Consider the following 25,662-nt stretch of genomic DNA (forward strand, 5'->3'; position numbering starts at 1 on the left):
ACAGGTGCAAGCACAATTGAAGAGGCAGTTGTTGGCTGATCCATGAAGCAGGATTGGCAACAGTCTGAAAGGGAGCTGTCGGACAATCTACCTGCAACGCTGGTAGGTTCTGCAGCTGCAAGAGGGAAGGACAAGCGCATTCAACAGCAGCCACCAAACTTAAATAATTATTTTCTGTGGGGTTTTCTTTTGTTTGTTTTTCTATTTTTCTTTTCTTTTTGCTTGTTTGTTTGGTGGCTCCACAAACCGTAGCAAGACATCAGCTTAATACCCCCACAACAATAGTTGAGAAACACTTAATGTAAATCAAGGGTTCTCACTCAAAAGCATTGAACTTAACCCAAAAAGAAGATCAATTCATTGCTGAGAAACTGACATAGCTTTCATGATCAGTGTCTTCATCTTCAACACTTACACCAGTCTGTAACTAAAGTCCTAACAGCTTCAATCAGTTCCCAAAGTAGCATCAACTTCACTGGGACCAGCAAACACTCAAAACAAAAGTACTTTGTCTCGTGCCAGTCATGTGATTTTTTTATGGAAGTTTTTCAAATGGGAGACTTTTTCCAGAAAACTCATCTATTCTATATGAACTCACTCTGACACCTTTACCTTCTTTGAAACTGAAGGTTTCCAAGTCAATCTGTTAAGGTGAGAATGGATAGTCATATTCACATGTACTTCTCCAGCAATCCACTGAAATAATCAAGTTTTCCCTTAGCCACAAACGTAAGATTGTGTCAGAAAACAGAGCTGCAATTTCCCAACATTAGTACTGCATGTTGAGTGTCTTAAATTATTCTTTAAAATATATTTTTAATTTTTAAATGAAATTTTTAGCACTAATGTGAAGGACTGGCAGACAGCGAAGAGACTGAAAAATGAAACATGACTCTAGCAGCCTTTTTTTTCTCTCCTTAATTCCTCATTAATCCTTTCAGCACTAGACCAGGTGATTGCTTTCCTTTCCTTGCATACTTTTCATCCCAGGTGTCCCAATACCTGTGAAAAATTGAACCCAGTTTGGATTTGGGCCTACTGTTTTAAACCAAAATTACCAAGTGATTGAGGACAGGCTGCTTTTCTGAAAGTGAACAGTCAATGGCTGCAGTTGTGCAACCTACGTAGACTCCTCTGCCTGTTCCAAGAGGTGTTAAGATTGTTTAGAAATGGGCTCATTTCTGACCCTCATATGTGTTTATCATGCTTCTACATCTGCAGATTTTGTTACCATCATGAAGTACCAAACCCAACACCAACAGTAAAGCCTGACAGCTTCTCCCACCGTATCCAAAAAGGAAAATGCCACCAGTTTGAAATGAATAGCAGGCTGTAGACATACTGCAAGCACTAAGCTAGTACATTTACATGAGTATCACAGAACTTGGATGCCATTCAGATTCAAAATCTAATTCTGTCACTGGTTCATAATCCATAAAGGGCTAATTTAAAACTCTCAGTTCTGAGCTCACATTAGGAAAGCCTGGGTTTGAGTTTGAGTTCAGAGTCCTAAGCTCGTGTTTATTTTCACTTCAGCTCACAAAAAATTGGTGAATAATCCAGAACTGCTCATCCAGGAAAGATTCCAAAGGCTTGCCAAGGTCCAGACAACAGTCCATGGAAAAAAACAAGTCCACAGATCTGCTGGCAGGAGATGCCTCTATCCATGCTCAACTCGCACGTGTTCCTAGGGTGGTTCTCAAAAACAGAACGCCCTTGGGAAAGGAAGGATGAGAGAGTTAATTGAACTGTACCCATGAATACCCCTCAGATTTAATGCAAAGGAACACCAAAGAGATTACTGCAGATTAATGAAAAAGGGGAAATGGTGGGCAGGAGGGGTTGCTTGCATGACTGGCAACAACACAGAAACAAAAGCATTTTATGGGACAACTTGTAGAATCCGCATGTAGATGTTTGCCATGTCAATAGTAGCAGTCCATACTCTGGTGCCACAGTCCAGTTTTGCAGCTATACTACAGGCACCAGGACTGTTAAGGTTTGATACCCCACAGTACTAGCCTGCACCCTGTTTGGTGCCTTCCCTTGCAGTCTGGCCCGACTTCCACCTGGGAGAGTGGTATGACTCTACCTGCCTTGGCTCATGGAGTTAGGGGAGGCACAGGAGGCAAGCAGCACTCATTTACCCCTTTCCTCAAGGGCTGTTCTTTCTCCCCAGCAAAACACCAGAGCAGAGCAGAGTTGCTGTACCTGTATGTTTTACAAGGATCTGTGGATTCTAGAGAGTTCAAGGACCAGATGGGGCCAAGGTGGAAAGGCCCATACTGCAGAAGGATAGAGAGGAGGGGACCCCACTTCCAATGCCTTCCAAATTAAATCCTTAAAGGGTAAGTCCTGCCTTCCCTCCTCCCACCCCTGCAACAACACCAGCTGAGATCTTACAGGAAGCAGGCTAGGGAGGAGACCACTGTCCTGACCCACAAGTCCCAGAAATTTCACTCACTCTTTGCTCAGTAATGTTAACAGGATTGCTATATTTAGTGGTTTTACTACACCTTTTTTTTTTTTTTTAGTGGTGGGGGGGTGGGGGTGGGGGTGCATATCTGTAATATGGGAGATTCAAATGGCATTGCTTTTTCTTCACGTTGTTTGTGTCTCCAGCTTCTGGCAAGCAGTGCATCACAGGCCCTTCCTACCTCATGCCAGGGAGACATAAAGAGCATCCCTGCATCACTGTCTCAGCTTTGAGCTTTTCTGCATGCTTTTACCATATATTAATGGAACTCAGCCCACACCAATTGGTGAGCTAATTACTGTCTGAGCAGATGGTAAGATAGGCCTGAAAAAAATATTTGGTACTTTTTTATCATGTGAGGGAAATGTAAGAGGGAAAGGATGTCTTTTCCCTTTCCCGAGGGCTGTGGCAAAAGATAAAGCAAGCTTTTATGATCAGCAGAGTTTCAGGAACAATTACCCAGCTCCAGTGGATGCATACCTTACATCTAGCTCTGTCTGATTCCCTCCTCTGTGGTTTAGTTTGCCTCCTGGGCACTTCATGTGCTGGGGGTTCATTGACTGCCAGTATGCTAGTTCAATCTGCTCCAGGCACCGGTGTTCAGAGAGCAGTGTTGTGAAGCAATCCAAGATACCAAAACCAGGAGCAAACTCGTAAGGTACACATGATGAAGAGGTAATAACGTTTGTTCCTACATTCTGTGCAGTTATCTTGGAGAGATGCTAGCACAGTAATGCCCTCTGTGGGAAACTTGCTCAGTGCTAACTTTCCATTGGCGGCCACCATACATGTTCAGACAGAGATTTAAATAGCACTGTACTATAAAAATTAAAAAGGGCGACAGAGGTCTGTGTGAGGATCAGACCTCAAAATGTGATGCTGCAGAAGAGATGCTGTATTGGAGCTACTCAGGCAGAAGGCTTCATATTTGGAGAAGGAAGAAGAATAGCTTGCCAGATGGCATTCCAGCAGTTAGTTGCTAGCCAGGATTTTCAAAGTTGCACTTAATACCCCTAGTTTCACAAAGATCACACTAGCAAAATGTTAGGGCTTAGTAGACCAAGGATGCATTTGGCTTATATTCCAGGGCCCTCTCCCTGATTTTAGTATTGATGACAATGGAACAAACATCTCAATAGCTGCACAGAAAGGCCAATGCACAAACGTGCTATACTCAACATATGGAAGAAGTCTGAAGCCTTTCAAACCACTTATGTTTTCATGAGAAAGCTGTGGATATCAACAGCAGAATGAAAACCTAAAATGGGAGGAAGAAGACTGTATCCTACCATACTAATTTGCACTGTTAGAAAGGAAGGTAAACAGCAATGTTAGGTATGCTGAGGATTTTCAAAAGTTGTATTTATTTTGTGTTTCCTTTCAAAAATAATGTTTTAATGAATACGCAGCATGCTGGGTCCATGGCACTGGTAGTGTGTCCATCACCATGGTACTTGAGCACTCAAGCAAATGATTAACCAGCAGAGCAAATGAAACAGAGGTAGAGAGCCAACAGGCACTGTGACAAGCTCTTCATAGAACTGCCAGTACATCTCTATCTGGACCTTTACTCCTTCAAGCTTTCCACTGTCCTGTCTTTCACCCACGCTCTTATGATAACCAAATCTTTTCTTCTAAACAGTGCTAAGGGATGCAGAGATCTCAGATTGGCTTAGGAGGAAGGGTGAGATTAACAAAAAAAAACCCAAACCCCACAACAAAAAAACCCCCCACGAATATTTTCATCAGGAAAACGTTGCTTAAGGACACAGTAAGGAAAAAAATAATTTTCATTTGCACAAACTGATTATGAATTGACAGACTTCATTATGTCTGCCATGCCATCAGTCTGACCACTTGGAAATTACTTTTCTGAAGAGGGAAAACAAGTCTTTTCCTCATTGAGGGCCAAATAACCTTTCAGGAGACTGATGCTAACTACTGTTAGCATTATCTAATAATAATGAAAAGAATACATAAAAACATATGGCTATGGGCCTTCTGGAAAAAGTCTGGAGATGGCACCAGCCCCTCCTCACACTTCAAATAAGTAGCAGGTTACCAGCAACTCTGATGATGCTTGTTTAACGTATGTGCATATAACTACTTTCAGCTTTTTCTGCCTTGGGATGCTTAAGCAGAGAGACCTCTGGGGTTTTGGAGAAAAAGTATTCTGTTGAATCATCTACGCCTTGCTGTTTTGTTTTCTGTACAAAATCTCTGAGGAGTGCAGGAAAGCAGAGGGCCTTGCGTGCAGGCAAACTTTAGAAAGACTATCTCCTTTCAGTATTAGGGAATTATGCAGCTATAATAGAACCCTCACTGAAGAAGTTTCCTGTTTTCCACCACTAGTGAAGGCAATAATACTGTAGTTTAATTAAAGTACTGTCTTGTAGAGTTTTTTCTCTTTACTCTGTATCTGCTTCACACTTACGAAGTAGTTACATCCTCTCAATTTCAGTTTTTCCTTTAAAAGAGGAATAAATGTTGGTGACAATGCCACATTACCAGCAATGAAGACTCAAGTGCTCTCCTCCCTATGCAGGTACAATATGCAGTGCTACCACTGTGCCTCAACAGCAGTTTTGAAGCGCTGCACCACCCGCCCATACTTGACCTTGAAACTCTGGCTGAAAGTTCACTTTAAGCATCAGTCTGATTCTGTTACCTCTCTTGAGTCTAAATTATATCCATCACTGTCATCTCTAAAGATGCAGATCTTCTGCACATTTTATCAGGCTTCATAATCAAAGCTAATGGAAGATACGTTTGTTTAGCGGTTGTAAACGGTTTTGAAGATCTCAGTCTCAGCAAGGGTGATGAATTAAGGATGTCAGCTGGGCAAACAGTTAACTTTTGAATGAATTTAGCCAAAATTGATCACTGAAAAGCTGATATGAAGCTTTCAAGTTCATATTATTTCACATACTTTAGCAGTAAATATTCCGCCTCTTCTTGCCATCTAAGTCACGAAGCATAAAACTGGAAGAATCAGCAATGATGCCACCTTCTCAGACATGAGACCAACTTTTGATACTATAAACAGGTATGAGAAGCCACTTTTTGACTGCAGCAGAGAGTACAGCCCTCAAACAGTTTAGTCCTCAGCTGACTCAATTTCTCCATAATAGCAATTCTGTTAGGCTATCTGAACATGATAGACAAAGCGTTTTATCCAAAAACACAAAACCCAACAACTGCAAAGAACTATTCCATGACACAGCTATTTATTGGAATTACCTGGTTTTTTATTCTCTCTGGTCCATTTCAAATAAAATAAAATAATAACTTAGTGGGGAAAAAGAATTATCTTAAAATAGTTGTGGGTTTTTTCCTCTCCCAGGTAATTTGGAGTCAGGAAGAATTCAAAATTACAGCAATAGTGTTGAAAATTACAGGGTAAGGTTGGAAACCTCTGGAGGTCATCTAGTCCAACCTCATGCTCAGACCAGTGCCACCTTAGAACAGGTTGCTCGGTATTAAAAGGAAAAGAAAATCATCTAAAACAAAAAAAATACAAGATTAAGACTTCCCCTATGCCCATTTGGCAACAGGAAAAAAAAAAAAAAAAAGGCAAGAAATGTTTTCCTGAAACATATAGCTCTTTTGTGTTGTTCATAAGCAAATATGATGAATGTGGAAAAAATCTACAGCTGCCTCCTTTGGTTGACCTAGTTCCCTTTCTTTCTTGATGCAGGTGACGTTTAGCACAGCATGTGGCAAACTCCGGCTCAGTTGCCAGCACTGCTTTGCCACACTCCAGGCCGGAGAAGCCTAGGAATGCTGCACGTTCAGCTCCGGTGACTGAGAAAATGTTCCGTATCATTCATTAGCAGTCCCTTCCAAGCGAAGGAGCCGACAGATGCTGAAAAGGGTTCCACCCCATCTTTCGGCTGTGAAAGCAAGGCCTCTAGGGCAGGCCCTGAACTATACAGCAAAGAACAGGGTGGGAGAACCTTAAGAGATCTGAGTGAAACCCAGATGACTCATCAGAAAGTAAAACGTTCCTTTTTTGGCAAGAGGTTTAAATATTGCTGTGCTGCAGCACAGCAATAAATGACGCCGAGCTCTTGGGACAAACTCCTGTGCACACTGATATATCTAGCAGTAGGGGCTATTTCACATCTCATTAAGCAAAGAGGTTTACATGACAATTAACACGTTAATTAGCAGTGTCTTTTTCACAGGTGGAGCTGGAGCTGCAGCTTGAGATTTAAACACTTTCAGACAACTGTTTCATAAGTGAAAACGAAGGAATAGTTTCTTGTGACTCAAAGTGACAAGGACTCATATCCAGAACTGGCATAGGAGTATTATTTGTCTTACGTATTGAAGGAAGGACACTGCAACCAGATGATGGCCTTTCCCGTAACTTCTGTGCAGGGAGGGCCTCTTTGTATATCTGCAGCCTGCCATTCAAAGCCTAGCCTATAGTGTGGGCAAGATGCCAGGCTGGCCACTTCATAAGCTGACCATAAAAAGCCCTAATGTACCACAAAGTCACAGAGGCAAAGCAAAGCCTGGACTTGAACAAGCAGTAGCTCCCATCTCTCAGCCACTGACCTGCATGGCTGCCCAGTACAAGAACCCCTTTGATTACACCTGTAGAGAGATGACCCATCTCATCATCATCACCAAGAGAGGAAACTCTTCAGCAAACACCAACAAGCAATCACGCTAATTTCACTGAAAATAGGTGTGGGCTATAAGAGAATGTTTATTGCCCTAGAGCTTCACATTTTAAATAAAGAACTAATAATTCCGACTACAGACTACTTAAAGAAGAGTTGGTACACAAGTACGTGTTTCCTTAAACTGCAAGTATGTTTCTCTCTGAGGCTTTTGTTCGATATCATCTTTAATTCATATTATCCTTTGAGAGAATGGATTTGCAGGAATACAAGAAGATCTAGCGCAGTGGAAATGGAATGAAAAGAAGAAAAAATTAGAGACTGGAACTTGTAGCTTTCAAGATCAGGGGGATTCCCTGTCAGATGGATGTTGGCAACTCATGGAAAATAGTGACATGCTTTATATATGTTATCTTTCACTTCACTCAGGTACATACTGCAAGGAAGCTGTGTTCTAAACAGTTTATAACAGACAACTATAATATTAATCTTTTACATATTTTGGCACTCAAAGAACAGAAAAATCACTGTGCCGTAGCCTTACCTATCATACCACTTACAAAATAAATCCAGGGTCAGGAGGAATGCTAGATAAGTTTTCCTTTAATTAGCTTTTCAAAGCTGAATGCATTTTTAAATATAGGATTTATTCCTTTTATTTATCAGCTTGGCTTGTTTCAGATGGGTACTGTCTGACTGACCTCTAGATACCCTTGCACTTGCTCTGTGATATCCCCAGAATGTCAATGCTTCAGTTCTTCATCTTTCATTTCCCAAACGTTTCTTATTGGTCACTTCTGGTACCAGCTGAAGTGGAAGTTTATCCTCTGATAATCTGTACTGCTTTAATGGTTCCCAGCGTCCTGAGGATATTTTCCAAGTGTTATGGTGACACCAGCTGAGATCTTGGCAACAGAAAAGTGTTTCATATGCTTATTTCCTAACTTAGTCTCTTGTTTTAATTGTGCTTTCCCAACCCTCTGTCAGCCCCTTGATTTCTATGGCTTAACTCCTTTTGTTATTGCTGTATTCCTTCTTATCACTTCTCAGTATCTTTCTGATAATAAAGCCTTTGAAGAATCTGCGGGCATTCCCACTATGCATCCAAAATCTCTTAATATGTTTCCCCAAACCTGCAAGTCACATTTGTCCTAAAGCTTAGCAAAATCCCCTCTAAAAGGAACAATAGTCACATCTTCTTTATACATTTCTTTGTAAACTACAGTCTAGGAACTATAGCACACAAGCCTTGTGAAATAATGAGCATGTTTCAAGCAGTTCTAATATAAAATATTACACATAAAACAAGTTACCAGTTTTAGCATGTCTCCAAAATAACGTATGCTTGGAAACGCTTATCCTTGTAGCATCTCTATCTTTTTTTTTTTTTCCCCACAACAAAATTAGTCTTGCACCAGCATGCCTGAAAAAGCAAAATTCTCATATAATTTCAATCACTCAGTTCGCTCACGACTTTTATACAGCTGACTGCACACCTATTATCTCACCTGAAAGAGAAACTCTGAGTTTGCTCACCTCAGTCACCTGCAGGATCTTTGAAATGCCTCCTCTTGCGTTCCTTCCAAAGAGTGCCTTTCTGCATCTCCCAGCCCATTCCCGAGTCCACTGAACATGCAGTCATCAGTAAGTTCTGGCTAAGTTATCCTATGCAACTCTGAAGAAAAAAGGAGAGACTCGCAGATGCTGCAGAAGGTCTTCTTTGCTCTCTTTGAAAATTTTGTTTTCTTGGTGGTCTGTCACAGTCAGGTCTCCAGTAGTAAACTGAACAACCTATCCTCCTGGCTCTTCTCGTCTTTTTCTTTTCTGTAAACACATAATCAGTGCTTCAAATCCTTTAGGTATCACAAACTGTATTTCTCGATTGCCCTCTACTGACTGCTAACTAACACTGCCTTCCTGGAGGATTGGCAAGCAACAGATAGACAGTACGCTTTCCTCCTCTGCCCTCCCTCAAATCAATAATGATACACGATGACCAGAAGTCAACACAAATCATTCTATTTTTTCCTTTGTTAAAAAACACCAGGCAAGATTTACAGTTTGTTGGCCAGCCATGGTAGCTACGAAACACTAAACAACAGAAGCAGGAAGCAGTTAGTAACATAGGTCCGCTAATGTGGGTGGGGTGGGGTTTTTTTGGGTGAACAAAATCCAGGAAAAAGTAGCGACAAATGCATTCTGCCTTGAAATGTGGGTGAGTTCACTCCACTGATGCCATAAATACCGTACCAGGGAGCTGGGGGTTATCTGGTTTTGACGATCTGGTCCTGTCAGTTCTGGATGCACAGAAATACTGACTTTTGATGGGAGTTCTGCAGTTAAGGGGGTGGTAGAGAACCGTGAACTAGAGGCCGTGATTTCTTGGTCATTTTCCCTGCCTCTAGAGCGTGACTTGTTTAGTACATGCAGCACCACACCTAACATGAGAAACATAGTTTCTGCCTCATGGGGGGATACTGGGACAAGACACGTGATACACTGTATATGAATGGCACTGGGAGGTGCTTTCCCCATTGCTGTTGGGACAAGGAGATCTGTAATGCAAAGAGAAACCAGTGAACTTAAAACTGTGAATGGCCCAATGCAGTTTCAGGAGTAGAAGAAAAAGAAAGTATAAGCATTTCAGACAAACTGGAAAAGACAGAAGGGAAAAAAAAGCAGGGGTAAGACGAGTGTAAGAGTAGGGTGGGGGGAAGGGAGAGAAGTAAAAATGAATCCTTTGCATTGTATTAATCACTGCTTAATTAGTACAGTACGCTGCTTGTTAACAAAATCACTCAGGCACTTGTTCTCACAAAGAAAAAATTATCCCGAGGTGTTAGTGCAAGGGCTCTGGCCCACCTGCACCGCTCCAGGGACAGGGAGGACTCAGGTCCCAGCTCCAGGCAGCAGACACCCCCCCACCCCCCAGCGTACCCCCCTTTTGCTAGGCAGAGCCTGGGAGAGAACATGGCACTATCCGGCCGCGCCATTCCTCCTCTGCCACCAGGTCCCCTCGGGGGTAAACATGGCTAAAAATCATAAAAACAGGCCCCCACACCCCCTCCCCCAAGAAGTGTTGGCATTATTTTTGCTTATTTGTGTTTAAAAAATACTTTTGGGGTTTTTCACTGCTACTAAAAAATGGGAATATCTCATTGCCAAAAATCTGTTGACTGATGGACACAGGCTGTGTTTTAAATAGGTATTATGTATCCACTCAGGAAAGGTAGAGTTCACACAAAAATTAATCATCAACAAAGCCAGCAACATGGCAACGAAAAATGTAACATTGGAAGGTCCACCGAAAAATTGATTTTTAATTCAAAAATAAAGTCAGCAGAGGCTCTAATTGTAGCTTTATGAACGTTTCATTAAAAAGCCCAGATTTATTGACTGCACTGTAAAGCTCTCCTATTAAAGGAAGCCTAGAAATTCAATTTTTCTCATGCTTTTCTACTTCTAAACCCCTCAGCTAGTCCATGTTAGAAAATAAGAAATAATTATATTTATTCAAATTCTGTGATAGAATATTGAAGCCTGCTCAGATGAATACCTCTCCTAAATGAACACCATTACCGACAGATCAAAGAAGAAGAATGTCTAGCAAATGAATGGGGCCGAGGGAATTAATAAAACACACATCAAACGTTGAAAAGCCGAGGGTTGGTGTTTTTTTTTTTCCTTTTCCTTTTTAACAGCAGCACATTTGCAGGGTAATAAAGCAAACTGTCGTGGCCAAAATTCATTAAAAAGGCATCTAAATGGAGCGGGGGGGATCGCTGAAGTTCCGCGCTGGCGAACACCAAGCGGCATGCCGGAGCGCTGGTGGCATTTTCCAGGTGACAACTCGACCGAGAAATGTCATTTTCCCCGTAAGGTGGGAGCGTGCTGCTTTGCAGAACCACTCTTTTCGCACGGCGGCCGGTGCTCCGGGACACGGGGCCTCGGGGGCCGCCCCGAGGGGTCTGGCGGTCGGTGTCGGCGGACACGGGGCGCCGGGCGCCGGGCAGGGCCGCTGCTGCCGCCCCAACGGCGCCAGCCCCAGCGGACCCCAGGCCCGCGGAGGTCACAGCAAGGCCACCAGGCACGAGGGCTACGCCACCGGTTCCCTCCGCGCTCGCCGCCAGCGCCCTTCGCCGCGGGCCCGTCCGACCCCGGAACCATCGTGCTGCGACGGCGGGGAGCCGCCGGGCCTCGGCGAAACACTGCACATCCTCCCTTCCCCTCCCCGCCCCCGGCCGCCGGACCTGGCTGGCAGCGGCTTCCGGCGGGGCGGGCGTTGAGGGCCATGGGGTGGCAGAGGCGGTTTCTGGAGGTGGCGGCGGAGGGGCTGCTGGGCGCCTGCCCGGGCCAGGCACGGTTCCTGCTGTAAGCGCCCCGCGGCGGGGCGGCGGCGGCCCTCGGGGCGGGGATGGGGATGGGGATGGGGGGGGGGGGGGGGAAGCGGAGCGGCGAGGGACGGCGCGCGCTGGCTGGAGGAGGGGGGGGGGGGAAGGGAGCGAGGCGGTGACGCGCGTGGGTGGCCACGCCCCCTGCCCGCGCGCCGCCGCGTGGCCGGTGCGGGGTGTCGCGCCGTGACACCGTGCCGTGCCGCGCCGTGACACCGTGCCGTGCCGCGCCGTGCCACAGCCGCGCCGTGCCACCGTGCCGTGCCACTGTGCCGTGCCACAGCCGCGCCGTGCCCCTGTGCCGCGCCGAGCCGTGCCACCGCGCCGTGACACTGTGCCCTTCTCCCGCGCAGGTGGACGCTCCGCAACTCCCGAGGCGAGTGAGGGCCCGGGCGCTGCCCGCGGCAGGAGGCAGCGGCGGAGGAGGGGGCTGCCCCGCGGGGCTCCTGCGGCCGGGGAGCAGCGCGCAGCGGCGGCCTGGGCGGCTGCGGGGAGAACCCCAAGGACGCAGGCTTTCCCTTTTTCTCCGTTTTCCCCAGCCCCCACAGAATAGTGCCAGGGTGGGCTTCGGGGGCTGCTGGCAGAGGTGACGCACTTGCTAAGCAGCAGCGTCCAGGTGTTTCCTCGGCGGGCTGAGATGCTCTAGCCCAGCTCTGGCTGCAGGAGGTGATAACGGCAGCTGCAGAGCATCCCTCTCTTATTAGGGCTGAAATTAAACTCAGAGCATTTCTTCATCCCATGCTGTCATTTTCTTGCACTTAAAATGGACAAAGAGCTTCACAAGGATTTGGTGTCACTGAGCTGGCACAAGAGTGTGCCTGCACGAAGCTCCTTGCAGAATTGTCGGCCTCCATCATTAAAGATTTTTAGGAAGGAATTGCATTCTTTCAGGAAAACCTACAATTGCATAGTGTGTGAATTTATGCTGTGCATAAACTTAACGTGAATTGTGCTCAGCTGAGTGCTGAGCACATACTGGTGCTCAGCTTCCTCTTGTGTTCTAGTTCTGTCTGAAACATGTACCTAGACGATGTTAAAATAGAAATGTATCTTTTTAATGTTTGCCTATAAAACATAATTATTTCATTTAAGTTTTACTCTTTTACCTTTATTAACCTGTAGATAAGGAATCTGGATTAGAAAGGATATGTCCTTACTGCTTCCAGTTCCTGGTTCCTGATAGCTGCCGGGTGCGTCTCAAACCAAAGATGAAAGTGACTCCACAGATAGAGAAGATTCTTAAACAGGAGGCGAAGAACCATAAACTTAGTATGAAACAGACAAAGCTTTTGAAAAAGTACAGAGAGTCAAGAAGTGTTCTGGTAAGGATGTTTGCTTGGAACTGCCAAATACCTGATAATTCCCTGAAACCTTTCAGTGGCATAAAAAAAGATACGGAAATCTTTCTTTTGGAAGAGGAGCTCACACCTACACATTTCATTTTTCATGAGCATATAGCTTTTCCTTTCTTCTGGAATAATTTCTGTTCACAACCAAAATTTTTAAATTTAAATTTAAAATCTATCCTAATCTGCTATGAGAGATCATAACCGCAATGATGAGAACGGTAAGCTTCCCCCCAAAAGAACAACGTAACGTGCAGAGAAGCCACACAAACAGCACTGCCCTCCCTGTGATCTCTTTAGCAGCAGTCCGGGTAGACTCTGCAGATGTCTTAAGATCTTGCTGAAAATTAAATAAGTTCTTCCTGCCACAAAGCTCTGGCATTTCCGCCGTCAGCTGCTGTATCATTTGCATAGCTTTGCAAAAAATGACAGGCATGATAGATTTTTGCCTGTTCCTTTTTTCCCTATGGATGTGGCTAAAGCCAGGCAACTACTCGATGCAGAGCCTTAATACAGCCAGGTAGATCCTAAAACGCATTAGAATCCTTGGAAATCCATTGCTACGAATACCGCAAAACATACCTAAGAAGCAAAACGTGGTGTTGGCTGAAGTCAGGCTGATTTTGCCAGTATGCGTAGCTTGACATTTAGTGCTCCTTTCAGCTCTGAAGAATAGCTTGAGTGATTGAGAGATTGTCAGGATTTTTCAGTTTTATCAGTTGTGTAAAAATATATTTGCTCAACTGAACAAGCTTTACTTCATTTCTCTCAGTAGACTGTCATGGCTACATCAGATTATTGTTACCTTCTGTATGAATTGGATTTTTTACATTTCTCTGAACATTACTGTTTATAGGAAGTCTTTCAAAACTAAACCACGTAGGTGATTTAAACAAGTTAATGTTGCTCTTGGGGCTTCGGTTGTTTTTCCTAAAATTACTGAGGAATGTAAGATTTAATTACTATATTTTATACTAATTACTGTTATTTGAAGAATATAGTATACATTTAATCTAGTGTTGCCAAGGCATGCATTACTATTAAAACAGGTTATGTGAATGGATGTTTTAATAAATGAGACTGCACCCTGTTGGGCCCAGCAGTTGCTAGCACACTTGGCATTTTCTCAGATGAGAGTCTGCTGCTTTGGGGAGTAAAATTTATGAAATCAAATATTAGAGTCCATAATACAAAGTTAACCTGAGGAAATACCACAGAGGTTCTCAGCTGTCAGGGCAAAATAAGGTGCTCCAGAAAGACGGCTTTGCTATTGCTCTTTCCAAACTGTACGTCATAGTTGAGCAGCAGAAAGGGCATCTGAGAAGCTGGAATCTTTGCTTTATTTTCCTGGGGTCACGAATGTTCAGTGTACAGTAAGAACTGTCTCTTGAGACAACTGAGGTACAGTGTCTTACAGAATTATGATGGTTCTTAGATTTATTGTGTAGCTGGATAGGTTTGTAGGATGCACTGTGCAGTCACGAGTAGTTTAAAAGTCAGTTTTAAATAGGTCCAGTTTAAACTCTGGGCAATATTCTAATCTTGAGATGTAATTTCAGTTTGCTGCACTTGTGTTCCGCTCAGTTCTGTTTGCATTTGTGCTGTGGATTATGATTTAAGTATTTCTGGTCTTAAGTATTTTAAGTACTGGCAGCTTTCAAAATTAACAATGTAGATCCCTGTAATCTAGTACCAGACACTTCTGAAAATGAAAATCTGAGGGTGGTTGAAAATTAAACCAAGGAACAATGTGACAGATTGTGCCTTTGATACCTTTCTTAGCAAGTAGAACTTGATTTGAGAATGCTTGTGCTATGAAGAGACATATAGGAACTATTTCAGGGCTTTTTTAAAATTTTTGGAGTTCCCTGCATGTGCAGTTCAGGGAATGGAAACTATCTGTGCAGTGCTATGATTAATCCACTAACTCCTGCATTGTGAGGCGTTCACCCCCATTTATATTCCGTGGAGTGCTAAATTGTCATGTGATGCTGGTTTTTTTTCCCCCATCTGAATTTAATTTACATAAACTAAAAATACATCAATACATGAGATGTATAAGTTAATGATCTTTCTCTTTTTTAGTTTGTTAGGCTGACAAAATAATGTCAAGAACCGTAAAAACAACTGAAAATATTTCATTTTGGCATTTCTAAATGTAATTACTTCTAAGCAATCTGAATTTAGGTAATTTTACACACTTTGAAATGAAGAATTATTTGGTGTAATGTTTTCAAACCTGCTTAGACATTTTTGTGACATTCTTTGAGTATGTTTTTTTAACTTGAAACAGCATATAACTTGTGTTTTCCAGTCAGTGTAATTGTGTGCCTCAAAAAGTTGTCTCTTAATAAGCGTAGTTGCCATGGCAGTAGGGATATTAGGAATATCTGATGGTGTCTGTGACTGACGTTATTTGTTCTGATGCACCTCTGCAACTTACTGTGCTGCTGGAAGTTCCCTGCAGCCTTGAAGTAAACAGAAGAGAAAATGTGCTTTGTTTTGAACCTCCTTCGTATTGTAGTGTTTTCGCACTAATGAAAGCCTTTTCTTTGTTCCCTAAGACTTGCTGTTATTAGTTATGGATGACTGTTTTTGAGAGCTTGGTGATTTAAATATTTTATTTCAAGGCTCCCTGGAAAGCGTGTAATATAACTTAATTGGGGGTAGAATATGCTAATGAATTTAGATCACACTGTATGTCATGGTTTTTAGCAAAATAGAAATACTGCTAACGTATACTCAAGAATATCATATATCCAGTTCAGGTGCTGTTTCATCTTTCTGTTTCGACAGGGTTGTTTTCTGTATTTCACTGTACAACGTTACTTTCAGTGTTACAGGTCTCCTGAAATTAGTTTCTAGGGGACTGGAGTAATTTCTAGAGAAACCCATAGGATGTGTTTGGCTTAAGACGTCTGAGTGCAAATATTAGGTGTAAAGTATATGTTGCTTTTTAATATCTCGTATTTCTCTTCATCAAATATTTAATTTGTGTCATGGCACTTAGAGAATAATTTGGATAATTCTTATGGTGGCTTTATCACGTAAGGATGAAAAGAATGAAAGAATGGTCGGTATTTCCTTTCTTCTCTCCATAGCTGGTTACTTGCAACTCATGCAACAAAACAACAAGACATTATGGTGAAAACAGGAATTTTCTGGCTACAAAGACACGACGTTTTGGCACTCCAAGTGTTAAATCTAGCCTGAGGACACCAGGTGTAAAAATTCAGTCTGCAAATAAAGTAACACCTGTAAGCTGCAGTAGGTGGGGATCGAAAGGGAACAGCCCTTCATCAATTCCCAGGTACCTGTTTCTGTCCTATTTAAAGAGGCATTTTGCTGAGTATATTATGTCTTGCTGGGCAAGGGCTTCAGGTACGGATTTCGGATCAGTCACTTAATAAACTTAAAATTGATAACTGGAGGTTTTTTCTTCAGTGGTCTGAAGGAGATCAGTGTTAACTTTGCCACCCTTAAAATCAAAAGATTCTAATGAAAAGCGACTGTGTGCAAAGAATGCCCAATTATATTTTTGTCATTAATGTGAGATGGCTGGCTTAAAATTTGCATAACAAAGTTATACTTCTGACGGCTCACTTTCACCTGAAAATATACTGCTTTTAGAATTTTTCACTCAAATTACATTTATGTGCACTTTCATAGTTACGTCATGTTAATTCTATTCCTCACCTTTAAGACATTTGAGTCTTTTGTTTTTCAGAACACATGCATCTGGACAGGCGACAACCAACTCTGCTTCCAAGACTCCCCGAAACTCCAAATTTCACTTTTCTAAGCTAAAACGGATGCTTAACCTAGAAGAAAAAGAGAAAAGCCAGAAGGCAGATTTGAAAACCTTCTTGACTTTACTTTAGTTACACATTATTTCAAAGTAATAAAGATTGCAGCAATAAGTATTGCTTCAGTTTTAGTAAATCTACAAAGTGATTAAAGCTCAAGCTAACAGCATGTACTGTGTGAAAGCATAGACCATATTTTTTAGAAGGAATTTCTGTTTCTAAGGGGACCGACTGTCCGCAAGGGGGAGGTGAGAAAATAGCCAGTCTGATATGCTTGGGAATCGTGACATGTTTTGCAGTCTCTAGTGGCCCAAGAATTAAAAGACAGGTTCTGTCCTTTGAGGAGACTGGCAATACTGGATCCATCAGTGGGTCCCGCCGGACCCCTGAAAGCAGTTTGGGGGAGGGGAGGTTACAGTTTGTTCCATCTTACTCTCCCATATTTTTAAGGTAATGCATCACAGCAGAATTTAAAAGATTTCATCCCCACTTTGCATATTTGAGTAAAACAAAGACATTTCCACTAGCAGTTTCTGCAGGTATGGTATTTTCAAGGGTCTAATGTAGTGTCCTGTGGTGTTGCTGTCTTCTGATACGTGTGGTAATTTAAGCACAGCCTTTACAAAGATACCGAAGTAACTTTTGTACAAAGTAATAGTGCTCATGTACCAAGAGAGAGTAAACAGCGTATCACTGTTTAATCACAGATTAAGTTGCTTCATTTTCTTAAGAATGCTCTCTGTGATTTGGACTGCAGATGATACCGGTCCGAGGATAATGCAGAACCTTATACAACTGTACTCTGATGTGGGATGCCCTCAATATGGACTGACAGCTCCATGCCTGCCTGCTAATAGCACCCTGATTTGTTACTGCTATGAGTGGCAGGGTCGTAAATAGGGGATGGTTCATTTCCAGTTGCTCGGGTGCTACCAAAAGGGGTCACTTCTGTCTTGTTCAGAAATTACTAAGGAGAGAACCTCTTTATTAAATGTTTTGGTTTTATAAGGTTTCAGAGTTCCTTCCTTCCTGGACTTCAGTCTGGAAAACCAGGTTTACCCTGGACAGTAGTGAACTTGTTGCACCGATGTGTTTTGATGTGAACAGAAGATTGCAAAGGTTAAAGCAGTCTCCACTGTCAAATTTTATGTGTTCAATTCGGCACAGAGGTGAGAAAGAACAGTAGAAAGTCACCATTCAGGACTGAGTTGGTAGCCTGCCCTGCATATAGGCTGCAGTGAGTTCTGCAAATCATGCTTCAGATTTCCCCTCTGAAAAGAGAATCGGTTAAAAACATTTAAATTCTTGGATTTAAAGGTATTTCCCTTTTCTTCTGTATTCTAATGAATGGTTTCCTTTAAGTATATTCAGACTCTGAACACCGCTTAAGAAATAGAACCACCAAGTAAGCTGGCAGACTTTATAACAATCCAGGGCAGGGAAGAATAGCTTCTTGCAAATTCTACTTACAGTCTCAAAAGACTGGCATGTAACCTTTTTATATCTCCTGTACACTTGCACAATAACTTTGAAAGGTTCACTGCCATTTGTTTCTTACCTACGTGTAGGATCAAATTAACTGTCATTCTTTGATCAAAATACGGACCTCACCTTTTCCAGTACAGAACTTGGCATTACTTCAGCTGTTGTTGCTGTATTTATGATCAAGTCCTCTGGAAAAATACTTCCATCTTGTTGATGGAAGTTGTGCATTATACAGAAGTATTTGAAAAACAAGAAAAAGCAAGAAATCTTTGTATTTAAAGTACACACATTAGGTATTCACCTGCTGTGCTTCCTATGAAGCTTACATGAAACCAGCACAGGCGTCTGCTATGTTTTAAGGGGCACCAACATTAATGTGTTAGATCAAATCAAGGGTATGCTTCTGAAGCAGAGCTTCCAGCTGTCCCTGTTTACTGTGCTTCTTATGCAATGCTCGGTGAGCTCAGAGTACGAGTCACGTCCTTTTGGATAAAACTACAGCTAATGGATAAAAGACATGATCCAGGGCACAACCAGCGTGCTGCGACTGCTAATGGGCGTTCCATCCACTGGATCACAGGAGAGCGCACTGAAGTATGCATCTCCAAAAAGTGTATAGGCAGGCATCGAGCTCCGGGCGTCCTGTGCTCCAGGTGTATTCCTGTTACAATGTGCAATTTGTTAAATGTAGACAGAGTCTTGTTGCGCTCCAAACAACATCTTTGTGACTACCAGAGCTGCTGGACATGTTCAGGTGTGTTGTTATAAGGGATCAGTATTGCAAGCTATCAGACTCTACTGTGGGAAGAAAGGGAAAAAATCATTCAAGTATGTGTCATTCTTTTCTTTTACAACTGTGCTTCCAAATGCTGGGCAGAAATACCGTTGGTGTCTTATATCTGAAGTGGTTTTACATTATTCTTAAGCCTCTAATACAATCTTTTTCTGTTACTGGACTTCCACAGAATCAGTATATTGAAAAACATATAGATAAAACCCCACAAGTATATACATATCTATATATAATTATGCATATAGCTATATAGGTACATATACACACAGCAGATCCATATATATATATATATATATATATGCACATACATATATGCATGTGATGCACTCCTCCCTTCAGAATATATTACATTCCTGCACTCGATGGAACACGAACTATTGCTAAGCCTCCCCGCCAAACCTCTGCTGTGCAGCATTACTGGTGTGCGTTTGAAGAGCTGGAAGAACAACTGTACGGAGAAGAAACAGCCAGCTGATTTCAGCGAGGCCAGAATTTCACTCAGACTTCGTAAAGCCAGACCAAGAAGGTTCTCCGTTAAGCGTACACCCCTGCACACAGGCCTTGAACTACAGTGAGAGTCATTTCCCAGCTCATGCACATTCTGTTTATGCAATGGTATGTGCATCATTCACAGTAATAGCATCACACCACATACAAAGTATGTCTTAATATAACCAGCTCAACTAATGCACATTTTATTTTAAAATATCAGTTTGAGCCTGTTGTGAAATTACTCCGTTCCCCTTTAATGCAACAGAAACATTTTCCCATTTTTAAGTACTGGGAAGCTCAAGCTAGCATATTGCAACTCGTTCCCTCAGCCCTGGCCAGGCCTCTAAAGAAACGCAAACTTCGGCCAAAGCAGATGGTGTATGAACAATATTTCTTTTTAAGAAATTTACAATTCTATACATATGACCTCAGACTTTTTAATGCACTGCTTCCTCACTTAAACTTTTCACAAAAAATACAAATATGAAGAGTAATAAACTTCAAAATCAGTATTGACCGTTTCCCCAGCATTCACTATGAGATTTTGGAAGATACTGCTTCCTAAGTATAGGGAGCAGTTTACAATAAAGCCATTTCACACCACACGATTGCATAGGCAAGCAATACACAATGATTTCAAAGATGTTTTTACAACAACATTTTATTCTATTAAATATGAAAGAGCGTACATACAGGTGTTATTCTGAGGACATAAATTACACAAGGATTACACGTTCTGTCAGAAAAGCACAATAATGAAACATCTTTACATTTCAAACTTGTTAGCTTTTAATAAACGAGTCTATTTCTGTTGCGAACAAATAATGAGTGCTATTGAACTTTTGCAAATTCCCACAAAAACATCATGCTTAGTAGGATACTTTAAATATTGTAAAGATGAAATCAGATTTCTAAATAACAAGATGGAAGAGATTTACTACTTAATCAAGATAAATGACACACTGAAATAGGAGCCGAGGCAAAATTGGTCATTCATTAAAAAAAAAAATAAATTCCACTTCAGACACTATACTTAGGTCTGCTTTCTTTACTTGCAGAAATAGTCACTGTGATCATATGCATGAATGAGCAGAGCTCGCCCTAAATATTTATAAATGTAACCATCAAATTTTAGACGTGCTGGTTGTCTACTTCAGTAATTTTTCCACTGAAAACCCCCCACACTTGTGAATCTATTCGCTCACATTTGAAAAGGCTGAAATCCAGCTCTTCTCTAGAGGCCCAATCCAGCCTATCCATGTCTTCCACGGTCATCTGCACAGGGGGCTACTGCATCCTATGTATGTGTTTTGGGTCATTATTGAAGTACCAGACTGAGTAACCACTGACTTGTGAGAGCAGTATTAGTCTGTGGAAGTCCTAACACATTGTCTTTTTAAGTTTCAGGTAAACAGGAATGTAATTTTATCATAATGAAAGCTCTCAGTTTGACATTCAGACTACTCAGATAAAAATACATAATCATGTGGTTTGGGTTGTGTTACTGGGGATTAACGTGGGTAGTTTAATATATTAATACAAACATTAATGGAGTGAAACAGACAAGCTAATGTCACTGCAGGCTGTAGTTTATTTTTCAAAAGGAGTAATGAAACACAATTTCTAAGAATGGTAATTTTTGTAACTAAGGACTTCACATTTATTTTTAAGACCACAGAAGTGGGGTAATATTCCTGATATCTTTCAAAACATTCTGCAAAAACAGCCTGAGCCTGCAAATGCTAGAATATACAAGCAGTCCCAGTGACCTCCAAGGTAAGCATTCTCACATGGCAAATCTCTTTGCTTTTTTCAGAGAACGTTCAATAAAAGTGCAATATAGTGAAGCAAATAATCTAATTACTAGGCTTTTATTATGAGATAAAAAAGTTCAGATATTTTATAATTGTGCCTTTTGCAGAGTGAGTATTCTGGTTTGAGTAGAGTCAGACCACATTAGAAGAGACCAGCAGGGTACACCCACACATTTTCTTTCCCAGGGTGGTAATGCCCCAAAGCAGTTCTATTGTCTAATCCCACCTACAGCTAAAACATGGTGCTGCCCAGTTTCACACTGTTAACTTCTGTTTTGACAAAAGTTGACATTTGTTTTGCTTTTCATTTCCAGCCGGGGGTGTTCTCCTCCCTTCCAGCTCCTAGGCTCCCTTCCTACCCCCACCCAGCCCCTTTTCTTCCTGAGACATCAGAAGTACGTACGTTAAATTTTGGAACCTGAGGATTTGGAGGTATTTTTTGATACTACAGGGCTGCGTTTGTATCATACCATGTTATCTCCTGCTACACTATTACAGTTACAACATAAATCTTCTAACTAGTTGATACCTGATGCCTTTCCCATATAAATAAAAAACCAATGTACCATTGAGCCACTAATATATGACACTTGCCACAAGAGTGACCGCAAGTCCTCTTTTCTAAACAAAGTTGAGGGATCATTTCCAAAAACCCAGCTATGAAATATTCCTTGAAGTAAACAATTTCACAGTAAAATAAAGTAAAATATATCCAGAAAATAGCACTCTCTCAAAATTAAAACTTATATACATCCAGAAGAAGTTGAGATTTTTCCTCATTCTTTTATCAGTTCCACATTATCTGTAGATAAGCGACATTACCACAAAGAGTTATGTATAGAAAAACAAGTCTAGTGAAGTAAGTGTTGTGTCATTTTTGATACTCTTGAGAGATCAAGGAAATTCAGCATTCAACTTTGTTATTATAATCAATTCTAATTAAGGTAGCAAAAGACTGTTTAAGCTTAATTCCCTATGGTTCTGAGTATCCAAGACTTAGATCCTTCAATGCACTCTAAACAAGTCATGCTGCTGCACTTATAATCACCTCTGGGTACAAATTTAGTTTTCCATGGGTGGGATTCAACCATGAACTACTTATCCTTCTTGTTTTACAAATGGTTCTGTAATTCTTAATAGATTAAGCTGGTTTAATATTTATCACAAATTTGGTGCTATTCTTTAGCAAGACTGAGCTTTAACTGCAGCTGTAATGCACGTACATGTCTATAAGAATTCAGGAGCTGAATGTAACCTACTAGAACAGAAATATTTTACACATTAAAATTGTACCTGAAAATTCCTTTTCTTATCAAGAACCTACACTGAAAGGATGCCAATAAGTGTTACTGAATTTTGCATATTAGACTTTAAAGAAACACTCCTCTGGATTCATTATAGTTAGCTGTTTTTTCCTACAGAGTGGAAAATTGCCACTCAAAATGTACAAATTTTTGGACAGCTAGTGAGCTGTGATGAACTATGTTCAGCATTCCTATCTGTCAGAAATTTTTGATGAAATTAGCATTCTACATTGCATGCTATGGAACGTTATGTCAACAGCTTGTATTTTTATCTTTTAGGGGATTTTCTCTACTTCACTGAGGTCTAATTCATGGCAACTTCCATGAAAAAAGGTAACTGGACTGAGGTGCTTATGTCCAAGTCTGTCCATTTTAATGAGAAAGGTTATTCTCCATTCACATCCAACAAGTATTCTAGTGATTAGCACTGTAGAAGTCAGTAGCTAGTGACAGATCACCATCCAACAATTTCACTCCAGAACTGTTTTGAATTGTGGTTTTTGAAAAGGAAGAACAGATTTTCCAAAAAAAAATGTGCTTTCATGTGAGGAGCATTAAACTTGTAAACTGTGTACTTAACTGATGTAAAAAAAAAACCCCAAAACTGACAAGTGCAAACCCAGGAGCAAAATGCAATCATTAAATACTCCGATGATATATCCGACTCAAACAATTGTAGCCCAGGTTTTTAAGGTCACCTAAATGCCAAAGGTACAGGTAGGTATCTTTTAAATCACTCAACAGTTACGTGCCTCATTCCAATTGACTGAAAAGCCTAAACTTCCTGGCAAACTGCTAGATGCCTGTATCTTTAAGTTTTTAGGTGAACTTAAAAGCTGGAGCATAATATGGTAAAAAGGACTTTTCTCAACTTCAGCTAGCGACCTGTAGACAAATACCACGTTTGTTCCATGCAAAGGACATTTTTATAAACAGACACTTGGCAATAATTTTCCACTGTTTGACTTATATGTAGGCCTGAACTGTCTCCTCCTGCACTGTGAGGAAAAATGATCAAGATCTAGAAATGTTTGCCAGAGCAGGTCGAGGTGGGGGGCTGGAAGCCCATGCTCGCCTCTGGGGTTTCTCAGTGGAAGAGCATGTACAGCATGGCTGTATCATCCTGTTGCTGCATATATGGATGGTACATAGCATTGTCAAATTTTAATAAAGGGAATTTAACAATTGGGACAGTTTTGAGAATGACCTTTCAATTTAATTAAAGTTGTAAAATGGCTTCACATTTCTGGGATTAACCTTTTTAGATGGAGACAGAGGTTCCAGAAAGGGATTAGAGTACAAATGAATGGTCCCTCAATTTAGAAATTAAGCAGCTGTAACAAGAAAGTTAAATTTTTGAAACATAATTAAACTGGTCGACTGTATAGTTTCCTATGCTAACTTTTAAATGATACTGGAATATTGCAATGTTTTGAGTTATTAAAAGATCTGCTCAGTGTAACGTGGTTTATATCTTCCAATACAAAATTAATTACTAACATTTACTTCAAAAAAACCCACCTGACTTGTTTTGGGAGTGGGCAATTTAAATGTTAATGCGACAGGAAGATAATTTTTAATTTTGCATTAAATTGCATCAACCTTCTTGCAAGCATAAGCTTGTGATTTCCACATTTCACTCCCTCACTAGCAACTGAAATGTCTCGAGTTAGAAGTATGTGTTGAATATATGTTGATCTACATTTAATACAGGGTACATAAGAAAAATCTTAGCATGTTTTTTTACAGGGCACCCAACTAAAATCTTTACAAAAGATAAGATAATTATCCATTCTTCAATGTAATAGACACAGTGCCACTTTTATAAATGTACCCTTATCTTCACTCACCAATAAAATAGTAAACAAAGCAACTTTTTAAACCATTTTTTATAAATTATTAGAGTATTTTTACTGACAGTCTCCAACAATATACAAAAATAATACTACAAGAGTACCAATCAGTCTGACCTACCCCTCATTTCACAGAAAAGTAGAGGTTATGGAAGGATATTTTTGTAATCAATCATCGCTGTAGATGTCTCCTGCAAATGGTAGGTGTACGTGGCTGCCCGTGACATTGGGAAGTCGAGAGAGATCAGGCAGGTTCTGGATGCGTGACCTGAGTTCTTTCCGTACTTGGGACACTCTGGCTAGCTTGCGTTTGTACTCCTGTAATGCAGAAGAATTCAACATGAGGCTTTTTTGCTAATACCATCTCTACTACTTACTGCACTTGAGGTTTCCCAAAGAAAGTATTCCTTCTGCAAGTTAGATGACTAAACATCCTTTAACAGGTGAGAACGGGGTATTTTGGAGGCAGAGGCATCAGCTCTAGCATTTTCTCAGCATCTGGCTTCAGAAGCATACCTATGGGATTATTCTGTTTTGAATTGTATGTACATAAAAGCTAAACAAGGAAGACAATCCTAGTTAACACAGCTACACACATTTCTCCATGTGACTAGTAGAAAGGCATTATTCTTAGAAATTGAATTAAGGATAACTGATACACATACTCTGCTACCACTCACAAAGTATGGGACAATAAACTTACTGATGTCAAAGAAGATACTTTCAGCTCATGCTGATGAAAGAATAAAACCCAACCAAATACCACCTAACCAGAGCTGTTGATCAGTCCCACCAAGCTGATCAATTAAGTATTTAGCATTAACTTTTACAATAAAAAAATATTGCATCAGTACATTTATGGATCTCACCACGAATTTTCAGAAACTTTTTGAATTGCGGACTTACAATTTCACATTGTATTGGAATAGAGCTCACATCTCTCATAATTGATATATTTGATGATTATGAGGCACTTTTCACATGAAACATTTTACAAAATGAAGTATTCAACACTGTAAACCAGTGCACTAGAATATAGTTAGTGCTCACCTATTAAGAATACGAGACATAATAGAGAATACCAGCTTGTATAAAATGAAAAAAGTTACTCCAAAATGTAGGAAGATAAGGGTACAATTTACAGGAATATTAACATTTCAAAAACTTGGAAACACATTTCTTTGGAGAGCAGAAGAGACTAAGCGTTAGCAGGCAAAGCAGCACTTCATGAAATTACACTGTAATTGACATGTCAAATGCAGAGACTTTCT

At 41.0% G+C, this 25,662-nt stretch overlaps 2 protein-coding genes across 2 annotated transcripts in view; one reads left to right on the top strand and one right to left on the bottom strand.

The window, feature by feature from the left end:
• Positions 1-11,308: 11,308 nt before the first annotated feature.
• C3H18orf21 (chromosome 3 C18orf21 homolog) lies at positions 11,309-16,764 on the top strand. Its single transcript, XM_056330152.1, has 5 exons — positions 11,309-11,478; positions 11,852-11,874; positions 12,621-12,820; positions 15,946-16,154; positions 16,572-16,764. The coding sequence occupies exons 1-5, from the start codon at positions 11,399-11,401 to the stop codon at positions 16,723-16,725; spliced, it is 666 nt and encodes a 221-aa protein (XP_056186127.1). The 5' UTR covers positions 11,309-11,398; the 3' UTR covers positions 16,726-16,764.
• A 3,299-nt stretch (positions 16,765-20,063) lies between these two features.
• Positions 20,064-25,662, bottom strand: part of RPRD1A (regulation of nuclear pre-mRNA domain containing 1A) — a 45,884-nt gene continuing 40,285 nt past the window's right edge. The window contains exon 7 of the mRNA XM_056330149.1: positions 20,064-24,709. Coding sequence (XP_056186124.1) covers positions 24,560-24,709 — 150 coding nt within the window. The 3' untranslated portion in view covers positions 20,064-24,559. The remainder of the gene's footprint in view (positions 24,710-25,662) is intronic.

Source organism: Falco biarmicus, chromosome 3 (genome assembly GCF_023638135.1).
Source record: "Falco biarmicus isolate bFalBia1 chromosome 3, bFalBia1.pri, whole genome shotgun sequence".
NCBI lineage: Eukaryota > Metazoa > Chordata > Aves > Falconiformes > Falconidae > Falco > Falco biarmicus.